A 19134-nucleotide genomic window follows, 5' to 3' on the forward strand; every position below is an offset into this window, starting at 1 on the left:
CTGATGCCAGCGTCCTGTCAGCTGCTGGGGAGTCAAGCCCAGGGTGCCCAGCTCCCCCCCCAAAAAAGGGCCATCTCCCATCCTCTGCAGGAATGCCAGGGGAAGAGAAATTAGACTAGCTCATCCCCCACCATTCCCGACCAGCTGCTGGAAGACACTTTTCCCAGGTGCAGCTTGAGGGCCTTAGGTGAGAAGGCTGGAAGAACTTCCAGAAGGAGTCAGGCCGCAGGCCTGGAGAGTGCAGCTCCTGCCCCTCCCCACTGCAGGAGGGTCAGCACGGGGTGGCACAGGGAGAAGGGGAGGCTTGCCCTGCCGAGCCCCTGCTCAAGAACCTGCCAGGCTCCCTCCTAGCAGTGCTGTCTGATGCCCCTGGCAGACTCTCCCCCCAGTGCATGCAAATCCTGCTCCTCTTTCCGGGGCCACGCCCACCTTTGGAAGGAAGGCCCTGGCACCCTCTACTCTTGCTTTTCTCATTCACTCAATTATTTCTGTAACAGCTACCATGTTCTAAGCTGGATGGATGCTAGGATGCTGAAAACAAAAGACACAGGTCTTGCCCTCAAGTGGCCTGCAGCCCAGTGAAAGATACCAGCAAGTGGCTGGTGACAAGGACTGCTCTGAGATAAAACAGGTGCGGAGGGAACAGGGAGAAAAGGGTGTGTCTTGGCAGAGTGTTGAGGGGTATCATGGAAAGCTTCCTGGAGGAGGAGACAAGCTAAACTCCTGGAAGATACACAGGATTCCTCCAAGCGCATAAAGGGAGCAAGGCTGGGCGGTGCCTCCAGGAGCTTCCAGCACTGCCCCCTGCTGGCTGTCCACACACCTTTGGCTCTTACAGCCAGACCGGGGAGGTATGAGTTCCAATCCTGACTCCTATTTACCCTCAAGTTAGTCTACTTCCCGGACCTCAGTTTCCTTATCGGTAAAATGGGGATCAGGGTCCCAACGTGCAGAGCTCCTTGTGATCCATCCTTGGCCCTCCGTCCTTGGCGGGAGACAAAGCCCCCTACCCCAGCACCCAGCACTGGCTGGTTAAACCTAACAGGTGCCCGGTAGATACTGACTGGTAGATGGACTGATGACTTGGCATTTTCTTGCTGAGCTTCCTTTCCCGGGAGCAACAAACCCCGACAGGGAGCACTAGCCTCTGCTCACCCAGGACTCTGGAAATGTACTCCCACCCCGGATCACTGGCGTCTTGTACCGCTGCCCGCCTACCTGACCAGCTGCATGACGGCACAAGCTGTGTCCTGCCCCTGCCCGGGGCCCCACAGGAGCATGACAAATACTTTGTGGAGTTAAGTGCTCCTGTAACAAAGCTCCTCCCAGGGACCCGGGGCTGGAGAGACAGGTGGGTGTGCTCAGAAGGTGCCAGTCCTGGGTGCTGTCCTCAACCCTGAGCAAGGGGGCCTTGGGTTCCTGACCAGAGGCCCGGCCATGGCTGCCTCTCCCTCACCCCACGCCAGGGCATGCTCAGTCTTGCCTCTCTCCCCATGAAAGCAGGTGCCCACCAGAGACAGCCCGGAGCTCCATTTATGCCCGCGTCATCTGTGGGTCCTCAGACCTCCATTATCCCCATCAAGCCAGCTCAAGACTTTTTGCTGATGCCAGCCCTCCAAGTCCCTGAATGTGGGACCTTCCCTCATCCTGCCATCCTGGACTTCAAACTCAGTAGGAAGGTGCCCAGGATTAAAAAAAAAAAATCATAAACGCTAAGAAAGAGTGACCTTCAAACCCTCCCACCGCTTGGGTCATGCACTCTCTCATAAGAAATGCTTAAGCTCATAACTCCATATGAACTCATAACTATATATGTATAGTTATTTATAGATGTCAAGTTTCCGTGACTGAATCTATTACTTGCATTATAAAATATTCACAAAAGAGAGACATTTTAAAAGGATGAAATGTAAATACTAAGCATAAAATTCTCCCCACCCTTGTGGATTATTCTGTGTTTGGAGTCCAAAGTCGGGGAGAGATCCCCTAGCCTCCCCAGCTAGGAGGGGGGTCCCTGGCAGCTCCCCTACTTTGGCCCATTCCCCAGCCTCAGACTCTGACCTTCTTCCTTCCCAAAGATCCCCTCTGAATTCTGCCACCATGAAGACCTTCTTTCCCTGACACCAGGCATCCTGTCAGCAGCTGGGAAGTCAAGCCCAAGGTATCCAGGGAGCACCCCCCAAAAAACAGGCATCTCCTGTCCTCTGCAGGACTGCCAGGGGAAGAGAAATGAGATGAGTCTGTGGCAGAGAAGACAGGAACAGGCCCACTGCGGACAAAATAGAGGATTGTTGTGCTAAGTGGCTTCAGTCGTGTCTGACTCTTTGCAGCCCTATGGACTTGTAGCCTGCCAGGCTCCTCTGTCCATGGGATTTCCCAGGCAAGAATACTGGAGTGGGTTGACCATGCCCTCCTCCAGGGGATCTTCCCAACCCAGGGACTGAACACACGTCTCTTATGTCTCCTGCATTGGCAGGCAAGTTCTTTACCACTAGCACCACCTGGGAAGCCCAAAGAAGGATTAGGTAGGGTTCCTTATGAGACAGAATTCCTGCAGCTGGACACAGAGGGACGCGCTGTTCAGGACTGGACACCTGGTTCCAGTCTGGCTACATGACTGGTGCAGAAGCTAGGGCTCAGGACAGATGCGCCATCACTAGGAATACCTTTCCTAGACAAGGCAGGGTCTGCGCCCGGGGTGCCTGATGTCTCTTCCCATGTTCAGAGCCCAGTGGAGGCAGGGCAGCCTTTCTTGCCCCCACCTTACCCTCCGACCTTGTGATTCCTCTAGGGTAGCTAGGAAGGCCCACCCAAGGTGCGTCACCCTGGAATTCTGCAGCAGAAGCCCTTTCCCCTCCTGCAGATAAGGCCAAAGCCCCAATTCCTTCTGTCCCTGTGTGTTCCATCCAGGTCTGCTCTCCAGAACCTTCTGTGCCCTCCCTTCTCTCACGGGCTCGGGCTCCAGTGCAGGCATGGGGACAGGGAGGCAGAGGAGGTCAGAGGGAAAGGGCGCCCTTCGCGGACACTCTGCCCCGTGGAGGGCAAGCGGAGGAGCCCCAGCCACCCACCATGCAGGACCCAGAGCCGCAGCCTCGGAGCCCGTGCCCCCCACATCCTGGGGTCCTCTACCCCCAGGACAGGGTCAGCATCTGCAGAACTGGTCCCACCCCAGACGGCTCGCCAAACCCATGCCCGGCATCTGACCCCTGTGTGCTCCCTGCTGGGTGGACTGAGGGGCCTGGGCAGAGGCCCTGGGAACAGCCGGGGCCCAGCCAGCTCGAAGCTGACCCCACGCCTCGGCCGGGGCCAAGTAACAGGAAGCGAGAGGCTGATGCCGGGAAGAGAGCAGATTCGAGAGATTGGAGGTCTGCTGCCTGATCAGAAGCTGCCTGGAGGACAAGTTACTGGAAGGAGGAGGAAGCTGCCGCAGTAAATAATGCCAGGCCCCCAACGCTGGCCTCACGTGGCTGACGGGGCCCAGCTGGGGCCTGGGGCCGGCAGGTGGGGCAGAAAGTGTAAGAGTCCGCTCTCGTTGCAGCTAGAGCTGGGGGTGCCTGGGAAGGTGGGGTGCCCAGAGGATCCCCTGGCCCCAGCTGGTGGAGCCTGAAATTCAGAGCGTCTCCAAGGCCATGTCCCCCAATGTCCCCATGTCTCCTGCCCCTACTGCCTGCCCACACCCAGCCCCACCCCCCAGAGGAGACCCTCGAAGTGGGGATCCAGCCCTGGGCTTGCTTGGCTCCCCCAACAATCCTCCCTGCCCCCCACCCCAAAGTGATTCCTGGAAGGCTGGCTGCTTCCTTGCAGAATGGAGGGCACCCTGGGTGTACTGTCCCAGCGGATTTCCCTGGACTCCAGCGTTCTGCCCGTCCACCTGCCAGGCTTCACCCTGGGCTGTTCTGACCCTGACCGCATGGACTCCCCAGAAGCCTGAAGAGCCCTTAAGACCCAGAGTTCCCTGTGGCCCGACCCCGGGATCCCACAACATGGATGCTTCTGTGGAAGGGGTCAGACGCTGAGCCAGTATCTCCAATCCCAAGAGACTGAGCCCCCAACTTTGCACACTCTGGGGGGGCCCAAGAGGCAGCAGGGGTCTCCCACCCCCATGAGGGTCACAGAGCTGAAAGGCCTGTCCAAGGCCACCTCTGTCCCCAAAGGCTTGGTGGCTCATGCCTCGCATCCTGTCTTTCACTTCTGACCAAGACCTTCCCCAGCCTCCCCCAGTCAGGACATTGATTCCCACTCTGACCGGGGTAGCCCCCTGCTGCCAGCCTGGGCCACCCCGGGTTGGAGAGGACGGAGCCCCCGTGTCACACGGACACCTTCTCTCTGAAGTGCAGTTTCTATACCATGGGGCCAGCAAATGGTTAAATTTAATGAGACAGCAGAACTCCCATATTTCAGAAGACAGTGAGCAGAGTGTCATCACGACCTTGAGGAAAGGAAAGCGATCTTAAATAAGACATCAATCATAAGGTTGGGGGGCGGATTTAACTACAGAAAACAAAGAGCCTGTGATCTAGCAATAATTCCATAAAAGTGAAAAGACAGGCCATAAAAGGGGGACTTTTTTCCCCCATACATACAAGGGTTTTTTTTCCATACATAACAAGGGTTAGTACCCAGCATATGAAAATAACTCTGACGAAGCAACTAGAGAACTTTATCAAGCTACTCATAGGAGCGGAATCCGAATGGTTAAGACCTAAGAAAAGGTGCTCAAGTTCGTCACTTATCAGAAAGAGCAGATTAAAATCACAAGAAACCACCACATGTCCACCAGAATAAAGTTTTCAGAAGTCTGATGATGCAGAGGATGGCGAGAACAACGGCGCGTAAATCACGTTGGCCACTTTGGGGAAGGCTCAGGAGGGTCTAGTGAGGAGATAAGGATCGCAGCCTCAGCAGTTCCTCCCCTGGCGTGTGTCCGACGGAAATGTGCACACTTGTGCCCCAAGCAACACCAGGGTGAATGTGCCTGCTCACAGTAGGGCTGTCTGGAAGCCACGTCTGAAAACAGCCAAAGGTCCCCAAACAGCAGAGTGGAGAAATCAACCATGGCACACAGTGGAAAAACCACACAGCCGTGGCAAGAGTGAGCTACAGCTGCAGCACGGATGACTCTGACAGCTGGAGCATCGAAAATGCTCAGTCGTGTCCAGCTCTGTGGACTGTAGCCCCCAGGCTCCTCTGTCCGTGGGGATTCTCCAGGCAAGAATACTGGAGTGGGTTGCCATGCCCTCTTCCAGGGGATCTTCCCAACCCAGGGATCAAACCCAGGTCTCCCGTATTACAGGCAGATTCTTTACCGTCTGAGCCGCCAGGGAAGCCCAAGAATATGGGAGTGGGTAGTCTATCCCTTCTCCAGGGATATAAAGGCATACATTACCCAAAATTCACAGCAAATCCAAAAGCTAGCAGCGCTAGCTATTAACTAAGGAAATAGGGTGATGGCAAAACAATAGAGCAAAGCAGGTAATGAGCATAAAAGTCAGGCTGCAGCAAAACTTCTGGCAGAGGAAACGGGTTGTGCATGGCAAGGAATCTTACGGAATCCTGACTATGTTCTATTTCTTGATCTGAGTGGCAATGATATGAGAGATCATTTTATATGTATTTGTAAAACTGTGCAGATATGCTTCGTGCACTTTTCTGTATTAGGTTGTATGGTTAGCTCATTATTTTTTCAAAAACATAAGTGTATCTGAGCACCCACTGTGCTGGGCACTGGGACTCCTCACACAGACTTGCACCCGGGCCTGTTCCTGGCGCTCATGGTCCAGGAGATTGTGGAATGAGGATGCAAGTTCTATGGTTTCCCCTTGGCCAGCAGAGCGCGGGGTCTCCCGGCTACCATAACCTCAAGCTCACCGTGGGCTGTCGGCTGAGCCTGCCTGCTGACTGGTAGGGTGCAGCCTCCCATGGCTCCCATTCTTTCCTGGTCCCCCCACCCTGTTTGGAAATGCAGAGACAGCTCTGAAGGGGACCCCTCTGATGCATGTTACATTTCCTTCCCCAATGGGGGAGGCACAGGGCTTGAACTGGCTCCTCCCACCCCCCTACCCTCCCTCCCAAGAGCAAACATGACCTTGGCCCCCAGGCCCATCACTCTGTCCCTTGCCACCCCCCCAGTCTTCAGAGATGATGGTATAAAGAGCCTTCCCTCAACTCCCAGGCTGTGGGGCTGGACCCAGGCCAGCGTCCTATGGATGCTGCAGGCTCAGGGCCAAGGGGATGCAATGGGAAGGACATCTCCCCAACCTGTTTACAGGCCCCGGGCCGCTATCTCCAGCTCCAATCTGCGGCCTCCCTTTATCTCAGCGGGGCCAGCCCCGGTTCCCAGCAGCGGCCTCCCCACTGCTCACTTCCTGCCAGCAGCCCAGCGTTACAGGAATATGCACACTGAACTTGGCTCACGTGCATGTGTGTGTGTGTGCACAAGTGTGCGCCCACACCCCAGAGCCTGTCTCTGGAAGTGGGCCGGGGGCCTGGGGGTGCCTCAAGAGGCAGCCACCCCAGGACTCACATCTCACTCCCCTGAAAACCTGCCCACCATCCTCACCCTGCTCGCGGGACAGACACCTCCCAAAGGCCAGGAAGGGGCTCCCTCGGAGACCCCCAGCTTTCCCCAACATGTGTTCCTCACTCACCCCTGGCTCCTCATGCACAGGGGCCCTGCAGCCCTCCATGGTCAGAGCTCCCGACAGGGCTCCCTGCCTCCCATGACAGTGTCCATACTGCATGGGGGTCCCCGGGGTCGGAGAAGTTGGGCCATTGTCCCCCTCATCACCCATTCAACTGAAATCATGGAGTACTGGGGGGCTGCTGCTGGTCTGGGCACACAGGACACCTCGAAGGCCAAGAGTGTCCCGACCTCTCCCCAAACCCGCCAGCAGTGAGAAGGGACCCTACTGACACCCTAGAGGAGAGCCACCTCCCTTCCCTGCTGGAAGGGGGTCAGGGAGCTTCCCAGAAGGAGCATCTCAGCTGAGACAAGAAAACAGAGAAGGCACCAGAGACACGTGCCACTGGCTGGGGGGCAGGGGGTGGTTTCCGGGCAGAAGGCGTGCAGGTGCAAAGATCTTGGGGTGAGAGTGAGGCCAGTGCCTTCGGGGAATCAGAAAGGGCTGCAACAGTGTGAGGAAGACAGCTGTGAGGATGCGACTGGCGGGGGAGGGGGGGCCTGGGGGGTGGGGGGGCTGGGGGCGGGGTGAGGGGGCTGGGGGCGGGGTAGGGGGGCCTGGGGGATGGGTGGTACGGGCTGCATCCCAGGGGTGGGGGCAGGGGCAGGAGCCCAATGCGGCCTGACCTAGGGCAGTGGCTGGGGGGTGGGCAGGTCTGCATGGAGGCAGGAGAGGACCCCAGGCCTCCAGGTTCACAGTTGGGGAGGGGGCTGAGGAGGAGAGAAGGGGATCGGCCCAGTGACCTGGGGTGCTGGGGAGCGACGAGCAATGCAGGCTGCACCAGGGGCTTCTGGCTTCTCATCCTAGTATGGGAGCTGTGGACTGTCCTCAGCTTACCAACAGGGTGCATGGACCTCACACACTCCGGGGACATACACATATACATGTGTAATGCCAGTACACACATGGGCGTATATAAATGTGCGTGCGTGCGTGCTAAGTTGCTTTAGTAGAGTCCGAGTCTTTGAGACCCTATGGACTGTAGCCTGCCAGGCTCCTCTGGGGAGGAGGGATTCTCCAGGCAAGAATACTGGAGTGGGTTGCCATGCCCTCTTCCAGTGGATCTTCCAGACCCAGGGATCAAATCTGTGTCTTACAATGACAGGTAGTTTCTTCACCACTAGCGCCACCTGGGATGCCCATACACACACACACACACACACACACAAACATACACACATATGGACAGGCACACCTTGTTTCATTGAGATATTGAAGATATTGCTTTTTCTTTTCTTTTTTTTAAAACAAATTGAAGGTCTGCAGCAACCCTGCATCGAGCAAGTCTATTAGCACCATTGTTCCAAGAGTACATGCTCACTTTGCGTCTCAGCCTCACATTTTGGTAATTCTCGAAATGTTTCAAAGTGCCCACCAACAAAAATATTACAACTCACTGGGACTTCCCTGGCAGTCCAGTGGCTAATTAAGACTCCACACTACAGGTTCAGTCCCTGATCGGAAACTAAGATCCTGCATGCTATGCAGCCAAAAAAAAAAGATTACAACTCATTGAAGGCTCAGAATATGGTTAGCAATTTTAGCAATAAAATATTTTTAATTAAGGCATGTACATTGTTTTTAGACATAATGTTATTGCACACTTAAAAGACTACAGTGTAGTGTAAGCATAACTTTTGTGCATTGGGAAACCAAAAAATTCATGTGCCACACTTTGCGATACTTAATTGCAGTGGTCTGGAAGCAAACCAGCAATATCTCTTGAGGTGTGCTTATACACATGTGTAACAAATACTAATACAGTTACATATGCCCACAAGTATACACACATGTGCACAGGGTACACATACCTGGGTGTGTGCATGCATGCACACACAAATTTATACACAGACATACGTAGACACATTCACACATATGCATGTGCCCACACAACTCCCTGAGACCAAATCTTGGTCAGAGGGTCTCTGAAGTGCCAATACTTTGGCTACCTGATGCAAAGAGCCGACTCACTGGAAAAGAACCTGATGCTGGGAAAGATTGAGGGCAAGAGAAGGGGGAGACAGAGGATGAGATGGCTGGATGGCATCACCGACTCAATGGACATGAGTTTGAGCAAACTCTGGGAGATGGTGAAGGACAGGGAAGCCTGGCGTGCTGCAGTCCATGGGGTTGCAAAGAGTCTGACACAACTTAACAGCTGAACAACAGCAGACCCCCATGATGAGGCCTCAGGCCATGGAGGGCCCCAGCCTTCTCCCATGATAGCCCAAGCTTTCTGCTCCCTTCACACTGGAGAAGCCACCACTGGGCAAGGAGGGGGTGGCCCGGGTGCCCTGGGACAAGATAGGCGTGGTAAGCAGCCACCTGACAGAAGCAACTTCTGTTGGGGCCAACTTTCCCCAGGAAGAGCCCAGCTCGCTGAGGAAACAGCTCTGCTCTGGGGGAAGAAAGGTCCAGTTTGGTGACCAGCTGTTTCATCTTAGTGGCATTTTCAGGTAGCCCTGAGGCCCCTGCCTAGTCCCTCTCCCCGAGGGTTGCAGTGAGGATTAGCAGGGAGGTTGTGGGTGGGAAGGTTTAAGTGACTGCAAACAGAAGGCCATCCTGTGGCTCTGCCATGGCTGGGAGGTGCCTGGGGATCCAGCTGTTTGCCCCCTTCTCCCTGCTCCCCCTAAAGCCACCATTGCTGCCCCAGCCCCTCCCTTCCTTCCCACAGAGGCCTCTACTCTCCGCCCCCCTCCCCCACTTCCCAGCAGAAGGGCTGGAGCCAGACACTGAGATAAGGGGCTTGTTTTCTCAGGGCCCGGAATTCGGTGGAGATTGTGGGTCAGGGCCTCAGGGCACCGAGGGGGAAGCTGGGAAGGGCGAGTGGGCCTTTCCTTTAGATGGGTGTCCTTGGGGCCCCAGATTCCTCAGGAACTTGCGATTTCTGCCCTTTCAGGATGGCTCTGCAGGCACAGGGGAAAGGACTCCATCTCCACCCCTGCTCTCTTCTCTTGCAGGCCTCAAATGTTCCAGCTGCCTCTGACTGCAAGCCTTTGCCAAAGCTGTTCCCTCTGCCTGGAACACTCTCCCTCCGCCTTTGTCTGATTAACATCTTGCTCTGCCTTCAAAGCTCAGCCAATCACTGCTTCCTCCAGGAAGCCTGCCCTGATGCTTCAGCCAGGCCTGTTGCCGCTTTTCCCAGAGCCAACAGGCAGCATCCTGTCCCCATCCCAAAGAACTGAACTCCAAGGGCAAGCTGCTTTGCTCTCCTCTATCCCCAGACCTGACCTTGGAACAGACACACGTCAGAGCTCCGATGAAGGTCAGTGTCAGAGTCCTCTTTGCTGAGGGCTGCTCTGATCAGAGCTGTGGGTGCCTCTTCTGGTCATGTTAAGCCCTTAGGGACCGGTCTCCTCCCGTGAAGAAGAGATATCTGTGGCCCACACTTGGGGAACAGGAACTGCTAGTGGAGCTGGGCGCCCACAGAGAGGCCTGTCCTCCCCAGCCGAGAGATGGTCAACCCTGTAGGAGACCCAGTCCAGGCGGAGTTGGGTTGCACCCCACAGCAGCAGCACCAAACCCCGGCGCCCTGGGCTGTGACCAGTAACCACAATAAAACAGCAGCAGTAAGACAGAAAACACTCATCTGTAGCATTTACTACCAGCCAGGCGCCAGACTCAGCACAAAAAAACCCTTAAGTCATCAAATCCTCAAAACAGCCCATTTTGCATTTAAGGAGACTGAGGCGCAGAGAAGTTAACTGACTTGTCCAAAACCACCCACCTGCTAAGTGGGGACTTGAGTCAGTCAGGGCTCTTCATGACTTCCCACCCTCAACCTGACACTGGCCCGAGGTGGAGGCAGCACCCCCTCCCCCACCAAGGGCCGGTGGGTACGGAGGAGGGGACTCTTTGTCACCCCCCTAATTCCACCTCCATTATGCCCCCAAAGTCGGATGCTCAGACTTTGGGGTCATCTTTGTATCCCTCTGCCTGGCACCCAAACAATGCCTGGCACCAAAAGGTGCTCAATAAATCTGTATTGAAAAAAGTAGATGATGGGAAGCTACTTTTTTCAGGGCAACATAGCACAGTCCAGTTAGAGCTGGACGCTCCCGATCAGCCGACCTTCAGTTCAGTTCAGTTCAGTTCAGTCGCTCAGTCGTGTCCGACTCTCCGCGACCCCATAAATCACAGCACGCCAGGCCTCCCTGTTCATCACCAACTCCCGGAGTACACTCAAACTCATGTCCACAGAGTCGGTGATGCCATCCAGCCATCTCATTCTCCGTCGTCCCCTTCTCCTCCCGCCCCCAACCTTTCCCAGCATCAGAGTCTTTTCCAGTGAGTCAACTCGTCGCATGAGGTGGCCAAAGTATTGCAGTTTCAGCTTTAGCATCAGTCCCTCCAATGAATATCCAGGATTGATCTCCTTTAGAATGGACTGGTTGGATCTCCTTGCAGTATAAGGGACTCTCAAGAGTCTTCTCCAACACCACAGTTCAAAAGCATCGATTCTTCGGCGATCAGCCTTCTTCACAGCAGCAGCCGACCTTAGGCACGTTCATTGGCTTTGTGTGTCTCAGTTTCCCCATCTGTAAAATGGGGTGATAATAACACTTGTCAACTGAGAGCTCTTGGGAGGCTTAACTGCTTTAACACTTGTAAAGTGTCTTGGACAGTCCTGGACACACGGTAATAGGCACATGAGCGTCTGCTCCATAAAAACTTGACGGGTCTTTGTTTCTTCACCGGTAAGCGCAACCCTTCCTCTCTCTCCCTCAGCCCAAGTTCGCGCGAAGCCGAGCGCGACGAAAGCAGAACTACAACTCCCAGGATGCCTCGGGAGCGTGCTCAGTGTCCGCCGCGACGAAAGCTGAACTACAACTCCCAGCATGCCGCGGGGGCCCTCCGGCCAGCCCGGGTCATTCGCGGCCGAAGTCTAGAAAGTCCTGCCGCTCCGATCCAGCCGAGGAAGATCGGGGCTGGGGGGCCCGGCACTATCCCCGCCATGCTCCGCAGACTGGCCCGGGCCGCGACCCCGCGGCAGCGGGTCTTCTGGGCGCGGAGGTCTGGGAGCCTGGCGGAGGTTCCGACGTACGTGGTGGACCTGCGCAGCGACACTGTGACCAAGCCCGGGCCGGCCATGCGGCGCGCCATGGCCGAGGCCTTCGTGGGGGACGACGACTACGGCGAGGACCCCACCGTCCGCGGTGAGCCCGGCGTGCAGGCCGGAGCCGGGGGTCCTCGCGGCGACCCCAGGGCGCTGTCCGTGGTGCTGGCGGGAGCGGAGGCCCGGGGCTCGGGGAGGAGGCTCAGCTGCAGGCCGTGCATTGCGCTCGGTTTCCTTGCAGCTCAATCTGACCCATCACTCGAGAGCCTGTTAGAAATGAAGAGTCTCGGGTCCCACACCGTACCTCCAGAGCCAGAATCTGCAAGTTAACAGGATCGCCGGGTGATCTGTGTGCTCACTGAAGCGTGGCCCCACGACACGATGAGAATGGATGTTATCTCATCGTGCAGAGGAGGGCTTTGAGAAGCTAGGCCAGGTGCTCAAAGTCCCATGTCGAGTGTACAGCAAAGCAGGACTCGAACTCAGGTCTTCTCACTCTGGAACCCTTGGCTATTGTCCTGCAGCCACTACCTTCCCACATGAAGGCAACAGAAAACCCATCTAGAAAAGGGTTTCTCCACAGGGAACGCCACAGGAAACTCCTCCAGAGGAGTGAGTTCTAGAAACCTCGACAGTGTTTTCAAGATGGTTGAAAGTTGCTGCCACCCACCCTGGTTTGAGGGTTGTTGCCATAGGAATCCATTACTATTACTGGGGTGTGTACAAACCATCAGCTGGGCAAGGGGCAAGTCGTGGGGTCGTGACTTTAGCCCTGAGGGCCTGGATGTGGGGTCAGACACCCACTGTTGGCCTGGAACTTCAAAGATGCTTACCCGCTGCTCAGCAGGCAGCCTGATGCATAGACAGTCTCCCCCACTGGGTGAGGGAGGTGCTGGGGTTAAAGCATCCACAGAGAGCGCCAAGGGGACAGGGGTGGGTGAGGGGAGACATGGGACTCACAGGAAAGGGGGACCTTGTGGAGGAACCTCTTCAAAGATGAGTGAAATGCTCTACCCCCAGTCCCGGGCAGGGAAGAGAGTGCTGGCTCACCAGGGCAGAAGCATAGTGATGAGAAAGGTGTTCAGGATATGGGGCATGTGGCTGGAGCTGGGGTGTAGGACAGCACCCTTGTTCCTGAAGGGGAGGCAGAGGCCAGATCCCATTGGTCTTGAATGTCAAGGCAAAGGGAGGGGAGCTTGAAAGCAGCAGCCAGAAGCCCCGCCCCCTTCCAGCCACCCAGAGTCTCCTTCTGAGGGCTCCTGTCCTTGTTCTGGGAGAGGAAGTCAGCAGAGAAACCACAGGGCCCCACCTGCAAGGGGCTGATGGGAAAGGAAGTCAGACAGGTGTAAGGTCTGGGTGGGACAGGAGGGTTCAAACCACAGAGTTTCAATGTTGGGGGGAGGGGTAGAGAACACGGCCCAGGAGGAGGCGGGGGTGGGGGGAGGGGATGGCGGTCAGAGGGTTGGCTGAGGGGCCCCTGAACCCAGATGTGCAGCCACCAAGACCGCAGACTGCAGCTGGAAGTCTGAGGCTGGCGTCCCGACTGGCCACTCACCACAGCCTTGGGCACGATGTCTTTATGCGGGCAAGGGGCTCATGGAGTGAGTTAGGAGAGGACTTTGAAAAGTGCCATTGTTAATGGGGCTCCCACCCCCATCCCTTCCCACTTCAGAGCTGCAGGCCACCGCTGCGGAGCTGCTTGGGGTGGAGCGGACCCTGTTCGTGCCCACAAACACCATGGCCAACCTCATCTCTGGTGAGCACAGGGCGACCTCCACTTGCCCTCCAGGCCCTCCTTCCACGCTTCTCCCTTTTGTGGTGGGGTCTGTGACAACATCAGTGGGGCTCTGAGCCATCTGGAACCCGTAGTCACCACCCTTCTCTCACCCCTTCCTGCCTGGGGGTCTTGCCCCCGAACCTCAAACCTCGTGACTTCCCTGCAGGCTGCCACACCTTTGTAAATTGCCTCTTTATCAAGCAGTCCGGTTTCCCAGTGGGTGTCCTGTTTCCTGCAGGTGCCTGACTGATGCTGTGCCCTGGGCTGCTGGGCCCTCAAAGGGGAGCATTGTGACTGGCCTCCCCTTGCAGGGGGTACTCTGCAGGGGGGCTGCAGAGAATGGGTGGGGGAGGTACAGAGTGTGCAGGGCCCAACGATCCACAGGCCTAGACTTGTGGACTTAGTAGGATGCTTTCCAGCACATGGCAGGAAGTGTCTTAAAGGGGCGCTCTCTCCTAATTGGCATAAGGCACTTGGGAGCTGGCTGTGGCCGTGAGGGTCAGCATGGCTGAGCTGGGTGGGGACAGATGGGGGGAAGACATGGCCCAGGAGGAGGTGGGGTGCAGAGGGTTGACTGAGGGCCCCCTGGACCCACATGTGCGGCCACCGAGACCACAGGCTGCAGCTGGCAGATGCAGTCTGCCAACACTTGATGCCAACACTGCCCCCACCCCATCTACCTTAGTGATGTGTCACTGCCGGCGCCGGGGCTCCCAGCTCCTCCTGGGGCACGAATGCCACCTCCATGTCTATGAGCAGGGCGGGGTGGCTCAGGTAAGCACCCAGCACCTCTCACCCTGGGGCCAGCACGGGATGCTCAACACTTGTGGTGGGAACCTGCTTCCCAGGCACCAGGCCCCCTGCAGAGGGAGAAATGGCTGGGCCAGTGGCCTCTCTGGGGGAGGCAGGAAGGAGAGCCATTCCCAGATTGACCACGCGGGGGCAGGCTAGGCTCAGTCCAGCAGCCTGTATGCTGGCTGTGCTCGGCACCCTGCTGCCCCCTAGTGGGCACTCAGTGCACTGGGCGCTCAGGCCGGAGGGACACCAACCTCTCAAGCAAACATGGTGTCTTCCATCCTTCCCGGCTGGGATGTCTGTGCCCAGGTCCACAGCTCAGGCGGAAACCTCCATGGCCCAGAGCTGGGGAGGAGCAGACAAGACAGGGGTAGGAGGTACTTTCGGACCCCTGGACCTTATCCTCTGCCCCCCAACACCTGCAGATCGCAGGGGTGCACTCCCACCCCCTCCCAGACCTGCCCCACGGCACCCTGGACCTGGCTGAGCTGGAGAGGCTGGTCACACGGGGCCTTGGGAGCCCCTACCACCCTGTCTGTGAGCTCATTTGCCTGGAGAACACCCACAACAGCTCGGGGGGCCGGGTCCTCCCCTTGGAATACCTACGCCAGGTAGGCCCAGCCCCGCTGCTGTGCCCCCATCACTAGCCAGCTACTGGCTTTCTATCCCCTGGGTCCCCTGCTGGGGTTTAGTCTCCTCTGATACATGTCTGGGTGCCCATCAGTGGCCAGATCTGCTCTGGGAGACACAGGTGTAATTCTAGGTGCAGCTGCAAAGGGAATGATGGCCCAGTGTAGAGCCCACAGGGCCCCAACCTTCCTCCAAAGAGCAGAGACCCGCCCTTTGGGGCGAGTCCCCAGGCAGCACCAGCTTGGCCGGATCTTATGGCCAGAGCGTAAGGGCTGAGCGCTGCTGCTCTCCCCGTGAGAACCTGAGGGCCAGCTTGCCCTCACCTGGGAAACGAGGCTGAGGGTTGCCCTCCAATGGGGCTATGGCGCTGCTTAGATAGGACGAGGCATCCATGGCCTGGCCTACAGCGAGCCCACCATAGACAGGAGACAGAGCCCTTATTGTCGACCTCCTTCCACAGAGGACGGCCCAGGCCCAGACCCAGAGTGACTGCTCGGGTTCCAGATGGCCAAGCTGGCCACCAGCCAGGCAGACCCTTCATTCTTCCTCCAGGAGACAAGCCCGGTGGCTCTCTAGTGACCTTTTGGAGACCCATCCTCCCCCGGCTCAGCCCCTCTGAGCCCACCTGCATCCTGCCCACAGGTGCACTTGCTGGCCCGAAGCTACGGGGTCCGTGTCCACCTGGACGGGGCGCGGCTGATGAACGCCGCGGTGGCTCTGGGTGTGCCCCCTGCCCACATTGTGGGGCACTGCGACTCTGTGTCTCTCTGTTTTTCCAAGGTAGGGAAGCTACAGGAGGGTGGAGTGCCCACCGCAGGAGGCTGAGCTGTGTCCTGGGGCTCCTGGGCAGGCAGCTGCTCACCCTGGGTCCTCTGACCCCCTCCCCTAACGAGGCCACAGTGTCTGCCTCTCCACATCCCTCTTGCCCCCTCCAGAGCCCTGAGAGCAGAGATGCACACCCATGGGCAGGTGGGCAGGACTCCTCTCTTCCTTCAGGGCCTCGGTGCACCAGTGGGGGCCCTGGTTGGGGGACCCAAGGACTTCATTGAAGAAGCCTGGCGCCTCCGGAAAGCCCTGGGTGGAGGAATGCGCCAGGCAGGGGTGCTGGCCGCAGCTGCCCTAGTGGGACTGGCTGACGCCGAGGAGATGCTGCAGAGGGACCACCAGAACGCCCAGAGATTCGCCAAAGGTGCCTGGACACCCCACCACTTCCCTTTGGCCCCAGGGTGGTGCCTTGGGGGTCCCCTGTAGCAGGGCCCAAGTCCCCAGCAGGTATGCATCCCTCCAACTCAAGTAGGTCAAGGTCAGCCACTGAACCAGGAGGGGTGGGATCCAGGGAACTGCAGGGCCTGGACTAGTCGGCACCCAGGGAGGGTCAGTAACTCTCTGCAGGATCCAGCAGAAGGTAGCCTTAACCTAGGTTGAATCCTCACAACAACCCCACAATGTCCCCACTTTACAGATGAGGAAACCGAGAGGTTAATTGATTTGTCTAAAGAAAACGTTAGTCAATCTGTTGTGTCTGATTCTCTGCGGCCCATGGACTGTAGCCCGCCAGGCTCCTCTGTCCATGGAATTCTCCAGGCAAGAATACTGGAGTGGGTTGCCATTCCCTTCTCCAGGGCACCTTCCCAACTCAGAGATTGAACCTGAGTCTCCCACACTGCAGGCAGATTCTTTACCATCTGAGCCACCACTAATGTGTCTAAGGTCACAGCTAGAAAGGAGCAGGGCCAAGTCTGCCCAGGTCAGGACTAAGGCTCCCTCCTTTCTTCCCTGTCCAGTTGGGCTGCCCTCTGCCTTTCCTTGGTGACAAGGCCAGGGTGGTAGGGGTAGCCGTAGAGTCCTGGGGTTGGGCTCAACTCACCGCAGGACTTGGGCCCAGGGCTCCAGGAACTGGCGTCCCCCGTCTGCTCCGTGGATCCCACCGCCGTGGAGACCAACATGGTGATGGTGAGGGTGGACGGGCTGCCGCCTGAGGAGCTGTGCCGGCGCCTGCAGGCCGTGAGCGCTGATGAGGTGGCCCAGACCGGCCACGCGGTGCGCGTGCTGCTCTTCCCCTGGACTGAGCGGTCGGTGCGCGCCGTGTGGCACCGGGACGTCTCTGCACAGGACACGGAGCTGGCGCTGGGAAAGTGGGCCTTCGTGCTGAGGACCCTGCGGACAGGGTGACGGACCCTGTGCCTTGGCTAGGATGGACGGAGGTGACGAGGGCGGGTATCCCCAGCGAGCAGGCAGGAGAGGCAGTAAAACGACACCCCCATTATCTGCTGGTCTCCTGGGACCCCCCTCACCTCCGTGACATGTGGGGTGATGCCTCCCACCTGTTCATTCAGCAGACCCCGTGTGTTGCTGTGTCTGGGAGGGGGGTCCAAGCGTGCCGGGACAGGTGGGACACCCACCACAGCCTGGGGGGGCATGAGAGCATTTCGGGGAACAGCAGGAGGAAGAACGAGAGGCCCCGGAAAGGGACACCGGCGTCGGGTGGCCTGGTGGGGGGCTGGGGCTTTACCTTGCAATCGTCTGACTTTTTAAACAATAAATTTACCTTTTTAAACAATAAATTTCTTTTTGCTTACAAAATAATGTCATTACTGCACATAATTTGGGACTGGATCTCCATTCTAGGGACTCCTGGGGTGATTTAGACTCGGTGGTTAAGACCACCCTCCTCTTGAGTCCCTTTGCTGTCCACCTGAAACCACCACATTGTTAATCGGCTACATGCCAATATAAAATAAAAAGAATATATCTATACCATGCTCCTGCTGAGGTTAACCTGAAGACCTGGACAAAATATACTTTTGAAAACCACCTAAGAATAACCACTATTGCTATTTTTTGCATGTTTCATTCTGGATGTGTATATATGTATATATACATTTATATGAATTTGCATATGGATTTTTTAAAATAGGGGAGATAGGCCATCACATCAGTGTTTTGCTGCTTAGTCGTTTCAGTCGTGTCCGACTCTGTGCGACCCCAGAGACAGCAGCCCACCAGGCTCCCCCGTCCCTGGGATTCTCCAGGCAAGAACACTGGAGTGGGTTGCCATTTCCTTCTCCAATGTGTGAAAGTGAAAAGTGAAAGGGAAGTCACTCAGTCTGTCCGACTCCTGGCGACCCCATGGACTGCAGCCCACCAGGCTTCTCCGTCCATGGGGTTTTCCAGGCAAGAGTACTGGAGTAGGGAGCCATTGCCTTCTCCGCATCAGTGCTTTAGAAAACCCTTAATAGGAATCGTAGGAGGAGGAATAGCTTTGTGAGGGTAGGGGATGCTTCAGTTTAAGAACATTGTTTTAGCCCCATGCACGAGTAGTTCGAAGCTGCCAGAAGCAGAAGTGTAGGCATGGCGCCTAGGAGAGGACCTGGCCTGGAGGCACAGCGTGAGCGGGAGACACGGGAGAAAAGGCATCCGTGGTGGGCCAAGGAGGCCTGACTCTGAGGACCGCCCTTCTTTGCCTCCCCCCCTTATGTTTTATTTATTTTTGGGCCATACTGCGTGGCATGTGGGACCTTAGTTCCTCGACCAGGGAATGAACCCAGGCCCCCTGCAGTAGAAGCTTGGAGTCTTATCACTGGACCATCAGGGAGGTCCCTGCCTCCCTCCTTAGAAGACTCTAGATCTGGCTATACTCTGGGAAATGCAGCATCCGGGACTCCCCAAGGCCCCAGAATCACTCTCCTGTATGAGAAGGTGACAATAAACTGAGAATCCGAAGAAAATCAGCAACTCTAAACCTCTGCAGTGTCTCCCATCCAGCCCTGCCCTGCCCTGCCCTGCCCTGTACTTATGTGCTGTAATAGTAATCAACTGAACTGAACTGAATGGTAACCCACTGCTTGGTAACAAATGACTCCCCCACAACGATAATCCTTTTATTATCGTTCCGTGTCTGTGGTCCAGGAATTAGGGGGAGGAGTTCCGGGAGGTTTTCAGGAAGCTGCAGTCAAGACTGGACTAGGGACCAGGGCCAGTATGAAGCACCCACTGTGGACTTTGGCCAACCCGAGACTGAGGCTCACCTGAGCTGGCCTCTCTGAATCATGGCCAGGTCTGTTCTAGAGAGGGAAGGGGCAAGTGCCCCCCTACACCCTAGGGAGTTCTGGGATCTGAGGCTCACCCATGTGTGTCTGGTTCACAGTCTGTGCCCAGAGCCCAAGCCTGTCTGCAGAGAGGCTCAAGGTTAAACC

The 19134-nt window shown here is 56.8% G+C and overlaps 1 protein-coding gene across 2 annotated transcripts; it reads left to right on the forward strand.

Annotated features, from left to right (window-relative positions):
* The first annotated feature begins 8971 nt into the window (after positions 1 to 8971).
* LOC129544662 (uncharacterized) lies at positions 8972 to 17484 on the forward strand. Of its 2 annotated transcripts, XM_088829281.1 has the most exons (9): positions 8972 to 9136; positions 9641 to 9945; positions 11409 to 11836; positions 13409 to 13492; positions 14199 to 14287; positions 14734 to 14919; positions 15581 to 15718; positions 15935 to 16127; positions 16824 to 17484. In XM_088829281.1, the coding sequence occupies exons 3-9, from the start codon at positions 11461 to 11463 to the stop codon at positions 17108 to 17110; spliced, it is 1353 nt and encodes a 450-aa protein (XP_088685407.1). In that variant the 5' UTR covers positions 8972 to 9136; positions 9641 to 9945; positions 11409 to 11460; the 3' UTR covers positions 17111 to 17484. The 2 variants fall into 2 exon arrangements, with proteins under 2 accessions (XP_088685407.1, XP_055264433.2); XM_055408458.2 differs by lacking the exons at positions 8972 to 9136; positions 9641 to 9945 and having other exon boundaries at positions 11331 to 11836.
* Positions 17485 to 19134: the final 1650 nt, after the last annotated feature.

Source organism: Moschus berezovskii, chromosome 20 (genome assembly GCF_049115385.1).
Source record: "Moschus berezovskii isolate FMDL1 chromosome 20, NW_MosBer_1.0, whole genome shotgun sequence".
In the NCBI taxonomy this organism is placed as follows: domain Eukaryota; kingdom Metazoa; phylum Chordata; class Mammalia; order Artiodactyla; family Moschidae; genus Moschus; species Moschus berezovskii.

What these genes read in the sequence shown, in the direction of transcription:
- LOC129544662 (XM_088829281.1), top strand. Translation starts at nt 11,461, where the DNA reads ATGCCTCGGGAGCGTGCTCAGTGTCCGCCGCGACGAAAGCTGAACTAC. An exon ending in CGAGGACCCCACCGTCCGCG is followed by an intron (nt 11,837 to 13,408) that starts GTGAGCCCGGCG and finishes TTCCCACTTCAG; the next exon opens with AGCTGCAGGCCACCGCTGCG. An exon ending in CCTTGGAATACCTACGCCAG is followed by an intron (nt 14,920 to 15,580) that starts GTAGGCCCAGCC and finishes TCCTGCCCACAG; the next exon opens with GTGCACTTGCTGGCCCGAAG.